General features: G+C 38.8%; 1 protein-coding gene across 17 annotated transcripts in view; it reads right to left on the reverse strand.

Moving 5' to 3' along the window:
- DOCK10 (dedicator of cytokinesis 10) overlaps positions 1-12,904 on the reverse strand; it is a 147,925-nt gene that overhangs the window by 58,239 nt on the left and 76,782 nt on the right. For all 17 annotated transcript variants that reach the window (XM_072042222.1, XM_027464816.3, XM_072042228.1 and 14 more), the window contains exons 8-14: positions 11,434-11,617; positions 9,729-9,814; positions 8,295-8,378; positions 7,349-7,504; positions 5,550-5,771; positions 4,717-4,839; positions 3,930-4,012 (exon numbers count right to left, since the gene is read on the reverse strand). In XM_072042222.1, the coding sequence (XP_071898323.1) occupies positions 3,930-4,012; positions 4,717-4,839; positions 5,550-5,771; positions 7,349-7,504; positions 8,295-8,378; positions 9,729-9,814; positions 11,434-11,617 (938 nt within the window). The remainder of the gene's footprint in view (positions 1-3,929; positions 4,013-4,716; positions 4,840-5,549; positions 5,772-7,348; positions 7,505-8,294; positions 8,379-9,728; positions 9,815-11,433; positions 11,618-12,904) is intronic.

Genomic DNA, 12,904 nt, shown 5'->3' on the forward strand with positions numbered 1-12,904 from the left:
CCATGGCACTGGGCTCTGCGTGGGGATTGCTGAGCAAACCCAGCCTCTTCAGGATCCCATGAACTAAATCCAGTCCAGGCTAGCCACTGCTCAGCACGTGGGGGCATGGAGGCACTTACCAAAACAGGGCTGGGGAAGTTCACAGTGCCAAAAGAACCAAGTCTGTGCTGGAAGTAGCTTACTCCAAGAGCTCTTACTTCTACAGGTGCAATTTAGACACCCACTAAAAAGAAGCTAACTCCTACGAACAGGTATGTTTTGTGCCTTCAGGGAAGAGTTAGAGTGCTTTCTGCTAGCAAAACTATACAGTATCTCCATGCTCCTGGCCTCACTAAAGCTGAAGAATTGTCAGAGCAGCAAGTATCCTGTGTTTTACACCTGCAGTTAAGTAACCACACTGCCGTGTATCACTACATCCTTTTAGGTTGCTGGGCACTGATGGAGCAAGAGAGCTCCTTTGCACAGTGCACACACTGAAGGCATTGTAGGGTGACAACTGTCAAGTAAAACCAAAGGCAACATAATAAAAACATTTCAATAGTCCAGAAGTCCAATACTTATCTAATGTATTAATGATTCCTTACTGCCTGCTATTTATTTATTAGGTGGACTTCTGTAAGAAAAATTTCACAGAACTAAAATCCTGAAGAAATTGGAAAGATTAATTCAGGGGAAAAGTATGTATTGGTTTGCATTACAGAAAATGAGATGCTTATTCAGTATTTTAAATGTTTCTATGATTCTGCTGTTGTGATATAGTTAGCCGATGGTCCACAATTACAATTCTTTAAATGCAGAAAACCTACACAGTGCTCATCATTTAACACCGAAACATATTTTTAGTAGTAGCTAACAATCTGTGGAAAAATTGCTCACCCTCAGGGTTAGGGAAGCAGCGTGAGGTTTGTAGTTACTGTAAAGGAGCACAGCCTCACTAACTTCAGTGATGCCAACCTGCACCAGCTGAGAACCTAACCAGCAGCTGTGCACACCACTGAAGGATCCAAACACTAGGCTCTAAAACACGTTTATGAGGGTGGGGAAGGTTTGAAGAGAAAGAGTGTAAAAACTAATCTCTGTGAATGAAGTTTCCCCACGTCTACAATATGTAGATTAGGCACATATTTGCAAACTTTGGCAGTTCTGGCAGGAATATGAGAAGGGAAGATGGATTGACACCCTGTAATTCTGACATATAATGTAATTATACCTGAGAGCGTACAGACACCAGAGCACACCAGCACCAGCAAGAAGTCAGGGAGGAACCCTGAGTCATCCTCCTGAACAATGCTAACAAACTGAATGCCACAAAAGATAATTAAGATTGTCAGTCACTTGCACAATACTCAACTGCCAGATTTTGGCTCGCTAAATGTATACGTAAAAATCACATTGTGACCATCTGCTATTGCTTTAAGGAGGAAAATTTCCACAGAAAAACAGGAGTGTGGCTAATGCCAGAATGAACTAACTGGAAAACACATTTCCAAACCCACGGTTTTGCTATTTATCATAGCCAAACCATTTTTTCCCTATAGTATGATAGCATCCTGTGGAAATTTCTTTTTTCAAGCTATGAAAATAGAAATAGATTTTATAGGGCCAAATTATACTTGGATTTTACCAGAGTCCTGAGTAATGTTAATACATAAACAGATATAAACGATGGCTGAATTTGACCCAATGGACTAAATAAGTTCCTTGTGCAACTCCACTGGTACCAGCAAATTCACACACACTTGGTGTGTGGTGGACAATGATTTTTAAATTATGTTATCTCACCACCATGCTATGATTAATCATGAAAAGGTTTAAGAGCTGATAAGTACACCTGAGTATATTTTCTGTGGTTAATTCTACAGAGGGAAGGAAAGCTTTTTAATGTTAAAGGCAGTGAAGCACTGCATTAGGATGCCATTCAGAAATCCTGCCTGCTGGAGCTGAGGGATGTCCACAGATCCCTGGTACATCCTCTGCTCACGTGCACGCCCCCTGCCTAATGCACACACAGTAAGTCTGAAAAATGTTGAATTGTGCATTTGCTAGCACCACTAACATGTATTCCCATTTCTATTTGGGAAATCACAGCCAGAAATATTGGTTAGACAAACATATGATGTAAAGGTCTTTTCAGTCTTGTTTTCTGAGGAAAATAACAGACTAACAGTGGAAGGCTGAGGAATACTCAGGCTCCCAGGTATCCAATACCCACCGTACTGAGGCATGCACACACACAATGACTGAGTTAGGGGATGTATCATTAATGGCACAGCCACCACCAACAGTCAGCCAGGACAGAGTTAAAAAAAACCTCGAGTCTGATGCCCAGCCTGCACCCCTTGCTGTCACACCATCCATTACATGCTAAAAGTAGCCCTGTCAAACCAAGAGACACCCATCAATATCATTTTGAACAGTCCTTTGGCTACACAGAACCAGTAAATATTAATGAACATCCCTGAGTTTGCTATGACAGATCAAAACACATTATCTGCCTTTCCCCTGAGCATGCACATACTTTTCCTGTTCCTACTGGATATTGACAAAAATTTATGTCAATAAAAATGACTCTTCAAGCAGCCATACCTTGGTGTGTGCTTTCTCCTTTGCCATCTAGACATCATGTTCTAAAACATAAGCTTTCACCTACACGTTTAGGGGCAGACCAAGCCCTTCTGGTGCTCCATACTTCCACACCAGGAGAAGACAGCTCTCCCCAGTGGGCACAGGCAATGCCACAGCATCACATTTTCACCAACACTCTTTTCCTTCTTCCCTCCTACAGTTTCAGGTAGCCCTCCATAAGGCCTGCCACTGTCAGACCAGATGCCACAGAAGAGGGGGAATGCTTTCAACTTGGCAATGGACAGCTTTCCTTTTTACAGGGGACATAACCTATTTCTTACTCTGTGCATGACAGAAAGAAGAGAGCTGTCACAGGGACACACAGGGGGGCTCGGGCAGAGATCTGTTACCACAGGGTTGCAGCAAGCTGAGGCAATGACAGAAGACTGTAAAGGAAAAGACAGAGAGGAGGAAAGAGAACAAAAAAATACGTGCAAATCTGAAGGGATAATGAAAGGAAGAAAGCCATATGTGGTTAGGGGAGTTGACTTAATTGAAGGTGACCAAGAAGCACGTGAAAAAAAATAATGAGGATGAGACCAGCAAGTGGCATTGAACAAACTGTACAGTGACCCATGGGAAAGGAAACAAATCATCCAGGAGAACTGAGGGAGAACGAAAACCAAACACTGCCACTGCAGTGACCAGCAATAAAACCCAACTGACCTTCCAAACAAGAAAGTAACAGGCCTCTATTACCTAGTAGCCTCTAAAAATGCAAGAGGACCTAAAGCATTCTCATTACCACCATCAAGGTGCTGTTTTGGGGGCACCATTAACCTCCAGATTCTTGGTTAGATTTTTCTGAAATACAACAAGCATCATTACTAGAACAGAGCTTCTGACTTACGCATCAGTATTTTAGGTGGTCACTATGTCTTTGCCTCAGACCATAATTATCTTTGTAGGAAATTATTGTGAAAACTCTGATTTTTAAATCTTTTTTTTGGTAATTTTTAGCAAATTTTTAGCGAATTTTGGTAATTTTTACCAAATCACCAGTGCAGCTCATGATAAGTTGATATTCTGTCAATCACCTCTGCTACTGTCTGGCAACTTTACTACTTACCTATGGAAAAGATTCCACCACAGTGACATTTAATGAGAATGTAACTGACATTCATCTGTGTGAAAAACAGGGCAATGGAATAACAAAACTGCAGGATCTTCTGGGGTCCTGCACCACATAGAAAGTTGTGCTTAGCTTGAGGCAGAAAAAGTGGAAAAGAAAAAAAGGAAAAGCATCCAAAAGCAGAATAAGCTAAAAGATAATTCTACAGATTATAAGAAGAATTAATACATACCTCACTGACCAAGCAAATGGCATGCGGTATTTCCCCAGCTTGCTGCAGAACTGCTTATTTGATTTTAACACTTTCTGTGCACACTAAAAAAAAAAATTAAAAAAAAAAAAAAAATTAACTATTTCACCTAGTAATATCTGTAGTAATATCTACAATGCAGCACAGAGTATGTCCAAGTTCCACTCTCCTGAAGGGGCTGTATTGGCCCTAAAATAATTTAGCTTGATACTGTCCATGACAGAAAGTTCTGGGATGGACAGGAAAAGCATCACAGAACTGCTAACAAATTAAACTCCATCAGCATCCCTTCAGTCAGAACTATATTAATTACAATTTTTATTCCAGTTTGCAGGAATATACCCAATACAAATGCACTGCCTGTTCTCAGAGAAACACAGATAGGTACCTACCCCAGTTATGCTAGTATACAAAAAGCACTAGCTTATAATTTCTAAAAGATTACTGAAACAGAATTTCACTTTGCTGGGACATAATTTGCAAAGGAATGCACCATGAATTGATTAATATGCTGCAGTCAAAATGGTATTTTTTCCATTCTGTGTAACTGGGTGAGAACATCTGTCAGACTGTGTTGGTTACTGCATATAAGGATTTTATCTTACCAAAGTTAATGAAGTTTGGACATTTTTGTTTCTTAGGGGTGGGCCTCATGTGAGTATGCCCTGTTCAGCAACCACAAACTGGTGAGATTTACAAGCAGAATTTGCAATGTCTTCAGCTTCCAATATGCTGACAAAGAAGGAACTCGTGTTCCTGTAACCATTACCTTAAAAGAATCAGGATTCTTAATGTAAGGTTCAGCACTGCTGGCAATGTTTCCTGTGAGCACCTTCTCTATTTTTGCTACTAATACAATCTCAGAGTGAGGATTACTTATGGAGAAAAGAGCCTATGAATAGAAAAGAGAGCAGTTAAAAGGTACATAGCGATACTGGAGAAATTAAATACTACCGGTGCTCTTTGCTGATGGAAATGCTATCAAAACAAATTCAGAAAAAAATTACAGAGGATGCATCTCTAAACTCCCAAGACATCCAGATGGAAACTAAAATTTTCCTGTTAATACTGCAGTAAGCTTGTGCATACAAAGCATCTTGCAAAGATTCTGACTCTAGACAAGAAACATACGACCATGTTAGCATCAACCTAACCTAACTGTTCCTCTGGTACAATGCTTAAACACTGGTCTAAATCAGCCACACCTCAGGGGAGTGACTGGGAAGAAAAAATGTAATGTAAAGGGAATGGAGGGGGATGGGGATTATAGTACCAGCAAGAATGTGGGAGTGCTTTGATATTAATACAGAGGATAAATGAGACTAAGTTACAATTTTTTTGGGCTGATTTAGGAGATGTCAGAGAAAGAACCCAAAGAATGCAGGAAACATGGGTGGTTTCTCTAAATGACAGACACTAATCTTTTTTGAGTTTTGATTGTAAATATTGTGTAGTTATACAAGCACCACTGATACACACACACACACACAAATATATTGAAAAAATAAACCACCCCTAGTAGAGAAATTCTCTGACGAAAATGAGTACTACTACTGAACTATGATGCGAGTCACTAAGTCACGCTAGTCACACATGGAATACCTGTTTTGGATACTTCAGCCATTCTTCTGGGAACCCCTTGACTTTTGGTTCTTCGATCTCATTTGAATCTATATTTTCAACAGTGCCATTTTCTAATGAAAATGAATAACCTGAAATCATCTGTCTAACAAGAGTGTGGTTCATATCCACATGAAAATCAGCAGAGATCTTCCTGCCGTCCCTGATGTCATACAGTGCCACACTCACAAAGAAAGGCTCTACCTGGAAAAAAAAAAAAAACAACACCAGAAATAAAACATGGTACTAACTGAGAGTGAGAGGGTGAACTCCGTCTTTTATTAGGCCCACACAGCTAGAAAAAAAGAAATCAAAGACTGTTTACCAATTATTAGATTAATTGAAAGCCCTCTCCCCTCCTCCCTTTGGCAACAATTCTTCCAACTTCCAACGGCTTTTAGAAGTAGCGTGTTGACACTGAGCAAGAACGAATGGCAGCTAACACAGAAACTTGCAGAAAAACAACATAAATGTATCCATCACAGACAACAACTACAGTAAGGAAGGGAACCCACAGAAACTTCATAGAATTATTTCAATGTAGAATCGCAATCATTAAAAATGGAGCGATAGTGAGGGTGGGCTTTCCAGGGATCATAAGAAATGTGACACAAAAATGATGACAAATGTAAGGAGATGAAAAATGTTTACTGGTAGAAACACAAACGCGTGGGTGTATTATTCAGTGGGAAACACATGTTCCATTTTGCTAGGAATCTGAGAGCATTCAAATAGCTCTGACAGTACCCACTTGTTCTATCCCATAGTAACAAGGAATTAAATCCTATGACTGCAAATAACCTCTACAGAGCCCTCACAGTTCTGATGAAACACATCAGTCAGGATAAGAATGACCACCTTGTGATGACAATTTCTGAGCTGTCTGGAAACCAGAATCTTAAAATTCTGGAGATAATGAACAATGCATCAGCAGGTACAATATTCTACGCTTTTGTAGATTCTGTAACGAATTATTGCATGCCCTTAGTGCAGCTATCATGACTTCATTTAAACAGCTATTCCAGTCTGCCAAAAAAGTATTGATTACACCATGCTGAATATGCACTCATTGTAGAGGTCATCTGCAAATGAAAATAAGTAAATAAAAAAAAAAAAAAAAAAAAAAATCAATGCCTCATATGTAATGCATGGAAGTTGAGTTGCCAGGACACTAATTTCTCAGAACTTTCCTGCTTTAAGGCAGAACTAACTAATGGAACTAGTTATGGATTGACAGCTACAACTTGCTTTTCCCTACCCTTTTTTTCTTTAAGTAAAAATAAGAAAAAAAAATCTGTTTTGTCCTTTATTTATTTATTTTTTTTAAACAGATGAAGCATCCAGTCCTTTCTGTTTTACCATCTCATCAATAATTTCATCTGACTGGTCACCAGTCTCTCTGAAGAGCATCAACAACAAAAAAATGCACAATCTACCAGCAACTAATATTCAGTTGCCTCCTTACAGTACTGGCAGCCTAAACTTTTTATAGCAATTGTTAAGGATCGTCAAGGGTCTTAACATTTTTAGTTCCACATTCAACTGTAGCTAAAAGTCTGCAATCTACATCAGCTTCAAGATGTTGACTGTAAGGTTCCCTCAGCTTCATCACTCATTTCAAAGAGATGGGCAGAGGGGGAGGAGTGAATACAGTAATGTGAGCATGTTAGTTTTGCTTTTACGTCCTTTTACCAGAAGTAATATGTGCACAGCAAGTCTTTCTGGAGTGGTGCTGAGGGTGTTGGGGGGTGGAGGAGGAGGAAAAACCAAGCAAAGCTTACATTGGTTGCAGGGTCATTTTCATTTTCAGTAACACAGGCCTGGAGATTCAAACTGAGGGACTTGCAAGTTATGAGGATCCTCTTTGCAGGTTTTTCTTCAAATGGCTTGATTGATGAGTTGGTCCCTGGAAACTCCTTTTTCTGAGGATTCAACAACTGAAATAAGTTGGGTGATTAGTTATATATGGAAAAAGCATGATAATCCAAAACTATGCAAACTTTTTTGAGGTGTTTACTACCACTACAGTTGATTTGACCAAAGATTTGGAAGAATTTTCAACTAAAATTTCCTATTAAATCACCAACAAATGTACATTCAGTGCAAGTAGTAACATTCCTTGAATCATGAATTCTAATACTGAATGATAAGCAAACTGAGGATAAGAAAAGAAGAGCAATCTGCACTTCTTCCTACATTTACAGCTGAACTTTTCATGTACATAGACTTTTATACCTCCAATTGTACCTCCCACTGCTTTTTGCAACCATGCACATTTCATAGTTAAATTCAGTGCAATAAATAACAATGAAAGCACTGTTCTTACAACATTCCCCATACAAGAAAAGGTTCTGTTCTTGTAATATCTTCAGTCTGTTTTAATGATTCAAATTTCAGCTAGATTGGACAAGATGACCTCCAAAAGTCCCTTCCAACTGCAACCATTTTGTGTGCAGGTATGGGCAGAGTCTGTACATAAACCTCTGCAGAGCAGAGACAGCACCTTTTTTCCCCACTCATTTTGAAGCTGCAAACAAATATCGCTTCCACTCTTCTTTTACATCTAAGACTCCTGTGTGTACAAGTGAGATCAGCACAGGGTGGAAATCTCAGGCATATTCAGCTGCTTGCTGAATTCACAACCACTCTGGTGGCTTCACTAACCCAGTTAAATCAGCATCAATATTAAAAAACTTTTAAGAACTTGAAAAAAATCTTTTCACTCACTGCTATATCAGGATCCAAGGAGAAAAGATTTAGTCGCTCTGTATTTCGCGAGGCTTTCACTGTTTCTTCTGTTTCTGTGATGTACTGTTGTGACAGATAATAAATTAATTTTCTGAACAAGAACAGAAATCCATAGAGTTGTTAAATCTCTAAATTAATGATTAATGTCTCACTCGTAACACTCCTCATTTCTGCAGTAGTTACCCCAAAGCACCTTCAAACATTCTTTGAAGGTTATATGCTTGTGAAGCAGGATTTTCAGTCCATGATATACTTTGAAGGAACTCAAAATAGGAGCAATTATGAAGTTCATATATGTTACCACAGAATCCACTGTGAAAGATGTCAGAATAGTGACTCAAGATGTACACAAGATGTACCTGCCATGGACTAGGGATCACAGATGACTGATGCAGACAGGCATATAGAGCAAGGGGGAAGAAGAGGAATTAACCATATCAAGAGCACTATGAGCATAGTACAACTTGCAGACCATCTATTTTAGCCTTAAGGGCCAGCAGTGGTGAGATCGAGCAGTTGTTGGTTTGATGTATCTGCATTAACTAAACCATTTCCAGTAAAGAAAACATCTATCTACAGACAAGATCAGATACCGCTGCTGTCTTTACTCATGAACTCAATTACATTTTATCTCTGATGTTGTTGCTGTTTTAATTGTGTGACAACTTCATAAATATGAATACAACCTAAAGCGAAGTTTAGACCAAACTCCGTTCTCATTTGCATACAGAGTTTTTGGTTCTTATCTCTGGTGTTTACATCCTCAGAGAGGATTTTGCTGTGTATATGGACAGCATACTGTCGCTACTGCTACAGCGGGTAGCTGCCCAACAGATTACAAACAGATCACGTGTTCCTTTAAGAAAAGCAGTGACATTTCCAACCTAGCTTTTCATCAAGAAATTTCTTAGCACCTTCTACAATTATCTCATCCACATGAAGTAGTTTATGAATTCTGGAGGACAAAATATCTCCCCTGATACTACATGTATCTTTCAATGAAATTAGTGAAGGTTATGAGCAGTTGACAGCTCATTTCCTTGAAGCGCTGCAAGTCACACAGGAAATCTTGGATCTCTGATGGCCAAAGTCTGCTGAAATACAGGTTAAAAAGTAAATATTTCACATATAACTGCAGGCATAAGACCCTTACTGACTTCACAGGTATAAATCAAACCCCTCTAGTGAGTATCTACTTTTTCTTACACCCAGTGGAGATTTCTTCATTTATACAAAGCCATCAACTTTTCAAAAAGAAAATTATTCCCACCATTTATCATGACTCTAACACTCAAAATGGGCAATATGGTATTTTTAAGCCTTTCAAAATATTATTGATCATCTATTAGTAAGCATTTTGACCTAGGTAGCACTTTCCACTCTGCTTGTAAAGAAAAATGTAACATCCATTACTTTTGCAAAGTCTGGGTGCAAGGCGTTCTCTGAAGAGTCGGTCTCTTCTTGAGAGCAATCATCATTCACCGAAGCATCTGCAGGGTCTTGAAAAAGGGGGGCGGGGGAAGAAAAAAAGCACATTTTTTTTTTTAATTAAACTTGCACTGGGTTTTTAAAATTTATCGCCAACCTACTACTGCTTTTTTTTCTCTTTAGTACCATCAGGCTATCAAATGAAAGAGATACTAAAGTAACCTCTGATCTCAACCTCATCCCCCAGTGGTGTTTGCTACAACAGTCTGTATTTAAGCAAGATACCTGACTCTACTTAGTGAAGTGTCTGGCACATTCATCCATGACAAATATTTGTGCCCACAATAGAAACACTTTCCTTTGCTCTCCCAGTCCCTCCTGATGCAACACAGAGAATTTATGCCAGCCCAGAGATTTTGGGCACCTGGTGAACAGTTTTCAGTGTAGTCAGTGAGGCAGATAGGACCCACTGTTTGGGAAGGGAAGTGATGTAGTCTGGACTCCACAAGCTGAAAATCTATGTATCCAGAGAAGAACACTACACAGCAAACCTTTTCTTTGGCTCTTGCACTCTCTCACTGGGGATCACTCTGCTTTCAGTAGGTAATTCAGCCCAATGTGAAGTAAGTCATTACAGCCATTTAGGACTCTTCTGCCAAGAAAGCATCATGCCTTTTGACAAGTTAACTCCATAGCACATTCCTGTTGCTTGTTATCAGGGCTTTTACCAGTAAAGACTTCTGTTTTCTGTTACCCTTATGTCTTTGACCTCTTATGCACATTTTTCTTTCTGTTTCATTAATATCCCTTATGGGTGGGATTTTCAAAAATACTTCTCTGATTCTGACGTGCAAGTTATTTGTGCTTCCAAATCATAAGAACATCTTTGGCTATATGAAGAGTATCCTGTCCCTCCAAAATTAGAATTTATTATAAGCATCAGGGTAAAGACTTCAATTAGCCATGAACTTCCCCAAGATTCGGATGCATGTGGGTTCAAAGCTTAGATTCAATTCATAGTATGAGCAGTTCAAATCTGTGCTAAGGTTTCAAGCGCTTTCAGTCTTAGAATTTTAGTTGGGGTTCATCCAAACCGAACATGGATTTATTACGTGAAAGGATGAGTTACTGCCTCATAAAGCGTACAGTATAACCGAGCATCTAATTCTTTCTTCCACAGTGAAAGGGTATTCATATGCAAACTCACAAAAGCAAGAAATGAAAAGTCAATAAGCTTCCAAGGAAAGAGCAATATACCACAGCTGGGATTTTTTTTTTTTTTAATTATTATTAACTCCAGATGTTTAAAGAAAACAAAATGCTGGAAAAAGAACTTCTCCAGGGCAGAAGACTCTTTAAAACTTTCAGACTCCCAAGACAGTAAAACATAAAGTACCAGCAAGATCATCGACAGGGAAGACTATTCTTGAAAAAAGAGCTCTATAAGCAAAGCAGAGCCATGTTGTTCCTGCTGACTTTATGGGGAGCAGCTTACCTCCCTCCCACAGTCTGTGGGTAGTTAGCTGACATCGTTCAGGGATTGCCAAAAGACTGGTGCTTCTTCATCAGAAATCAATAGGTACAGAATCCATTAGAGACTAAGGCAGTTAAAGTGGTTCAATAGTGATATCTAAAGGTTCCTTTCTTTTGCATTTGATTTAAAAAACAATGCAAGATTATTCACTCTTACCAAGTTTCAGATCAGTGAGGTCTGCACTTTTCCTCTCCTGAATGGTCCCCTCTGGATTTATTTGCAGGATTTTGTTGAGAGTGAAAATCCAGTCATCCATATCCTGCTCGTTTTCAGCTGCCAGCACAAAGTATGTGAGGTCATTCATTTTCAGCTCAAAGGCGTGTTTCCGAAGCCTGTTATTCTGTTGGAACAAAAGGAAAAGAAAAATAAACACCATAAGTATAAAAAGGTACCAAAAAAGAGGTATCCATAAGATGGACTTCTATACAACTATGCTTCAATAAATAAATAAAATAAATAAATAAAGCAAAATTAACTGGATTTAAAGAAAATTCAAGTACTGTGATATTAACAAACATTTACATCAGTTTAGTTTTAGTCTGTGTATCTAAAACCCATTTAGCAGGGAGTACCTTCTAAATGGAATAGGAAGAGACCTCTGAAAGGACAGCATTGCTACGTGACTCAAAAACACAAAACCCCTCTAAAGCCAAGTCTCCTATACATTACCAGAGCACCAGACATTCAAAAAGATACTGAGTATAATTTTATTATTTTTGCATTTTTCTGAAAGAGCTTTTGGATATTATCAGTTAAACTTGGAATAGAAGGTAAACAGTAAATCTCTCCAGAAGATTTGAATGGGATGAAATCTTCCACAGGAAAATATTCCCATGGGTGCTTCCACTAGGTACTGACACCTTAAGCATTAAAATGATTTTACAAACAGCTATGGCATATTTTCAACAATTCCTTGCAGGAGGCCAAAGGTGAAAATACTGTTGTCTGGACATTGCAATTCTATCTTTGTCTAGTATAGAATAAGAATCAATGCCCAGTGTATTGGCAACAGATTTATTCTGTTCTGTATCACCAGGTTGTACCTGCACTAGACTGTTAATCCATCACTTTCTGTCATGAGAATTTACAGGCGCTTAGTTACTGAAATAGCGCAATAAAATTAAATGGTGCAATTTTCCAATATAATATCCTTCACTCCTCAAATTTATCCAATCAGTGAGGCTTCTATCTCTTAGTCTTATCGAGACAACTGCATCTATTGTCTCTTCCCCTTGTTTAAATCTGAAACAAGTACTGATATGTCCTCTCCTCAGTACATAACCTAATTTTCGCAACTACTGTCTATGAACATCAGTGCCACCAATTTACATTCAATATTGCAGAAAATTTCCATCATCTACAATTAGGGCATTACTGACACATCTAACCTTGAAGTGACACAGATGAAAATCAATTCATCCAGCCCATAACTGGACATTTCACTTATTTCACTTAGTTTTAGTTTTTCTTAATTCACATTATTTAACTGAAACGACAACGGTGCCCCGTAGTTCTACATACTGTAACTACTTCACAACACACACAACTGCAGTCCTGTATCAACAAGTTACTAGGAACAGCTCCTAAGCCAGCTGGTGAGATCACAGCGGTATCTTCTTTTGTGTAT

The sequence above is a fragment of the Anas platyrhynchos genome, chromosome 9 (assembly GCF_047663525.1).
Source record: "Anas platyrhynchos isolate ZD024472 breed Pekin duck chromosome 9, IASCAAS_PekinDuck_T2T, whole genome shotgun sequence".
NCBI lineage: Eukaryota > Metazoa > Chordata > Aves > Anseriformes > Anatidae > Anas > Anas platyrhynchos.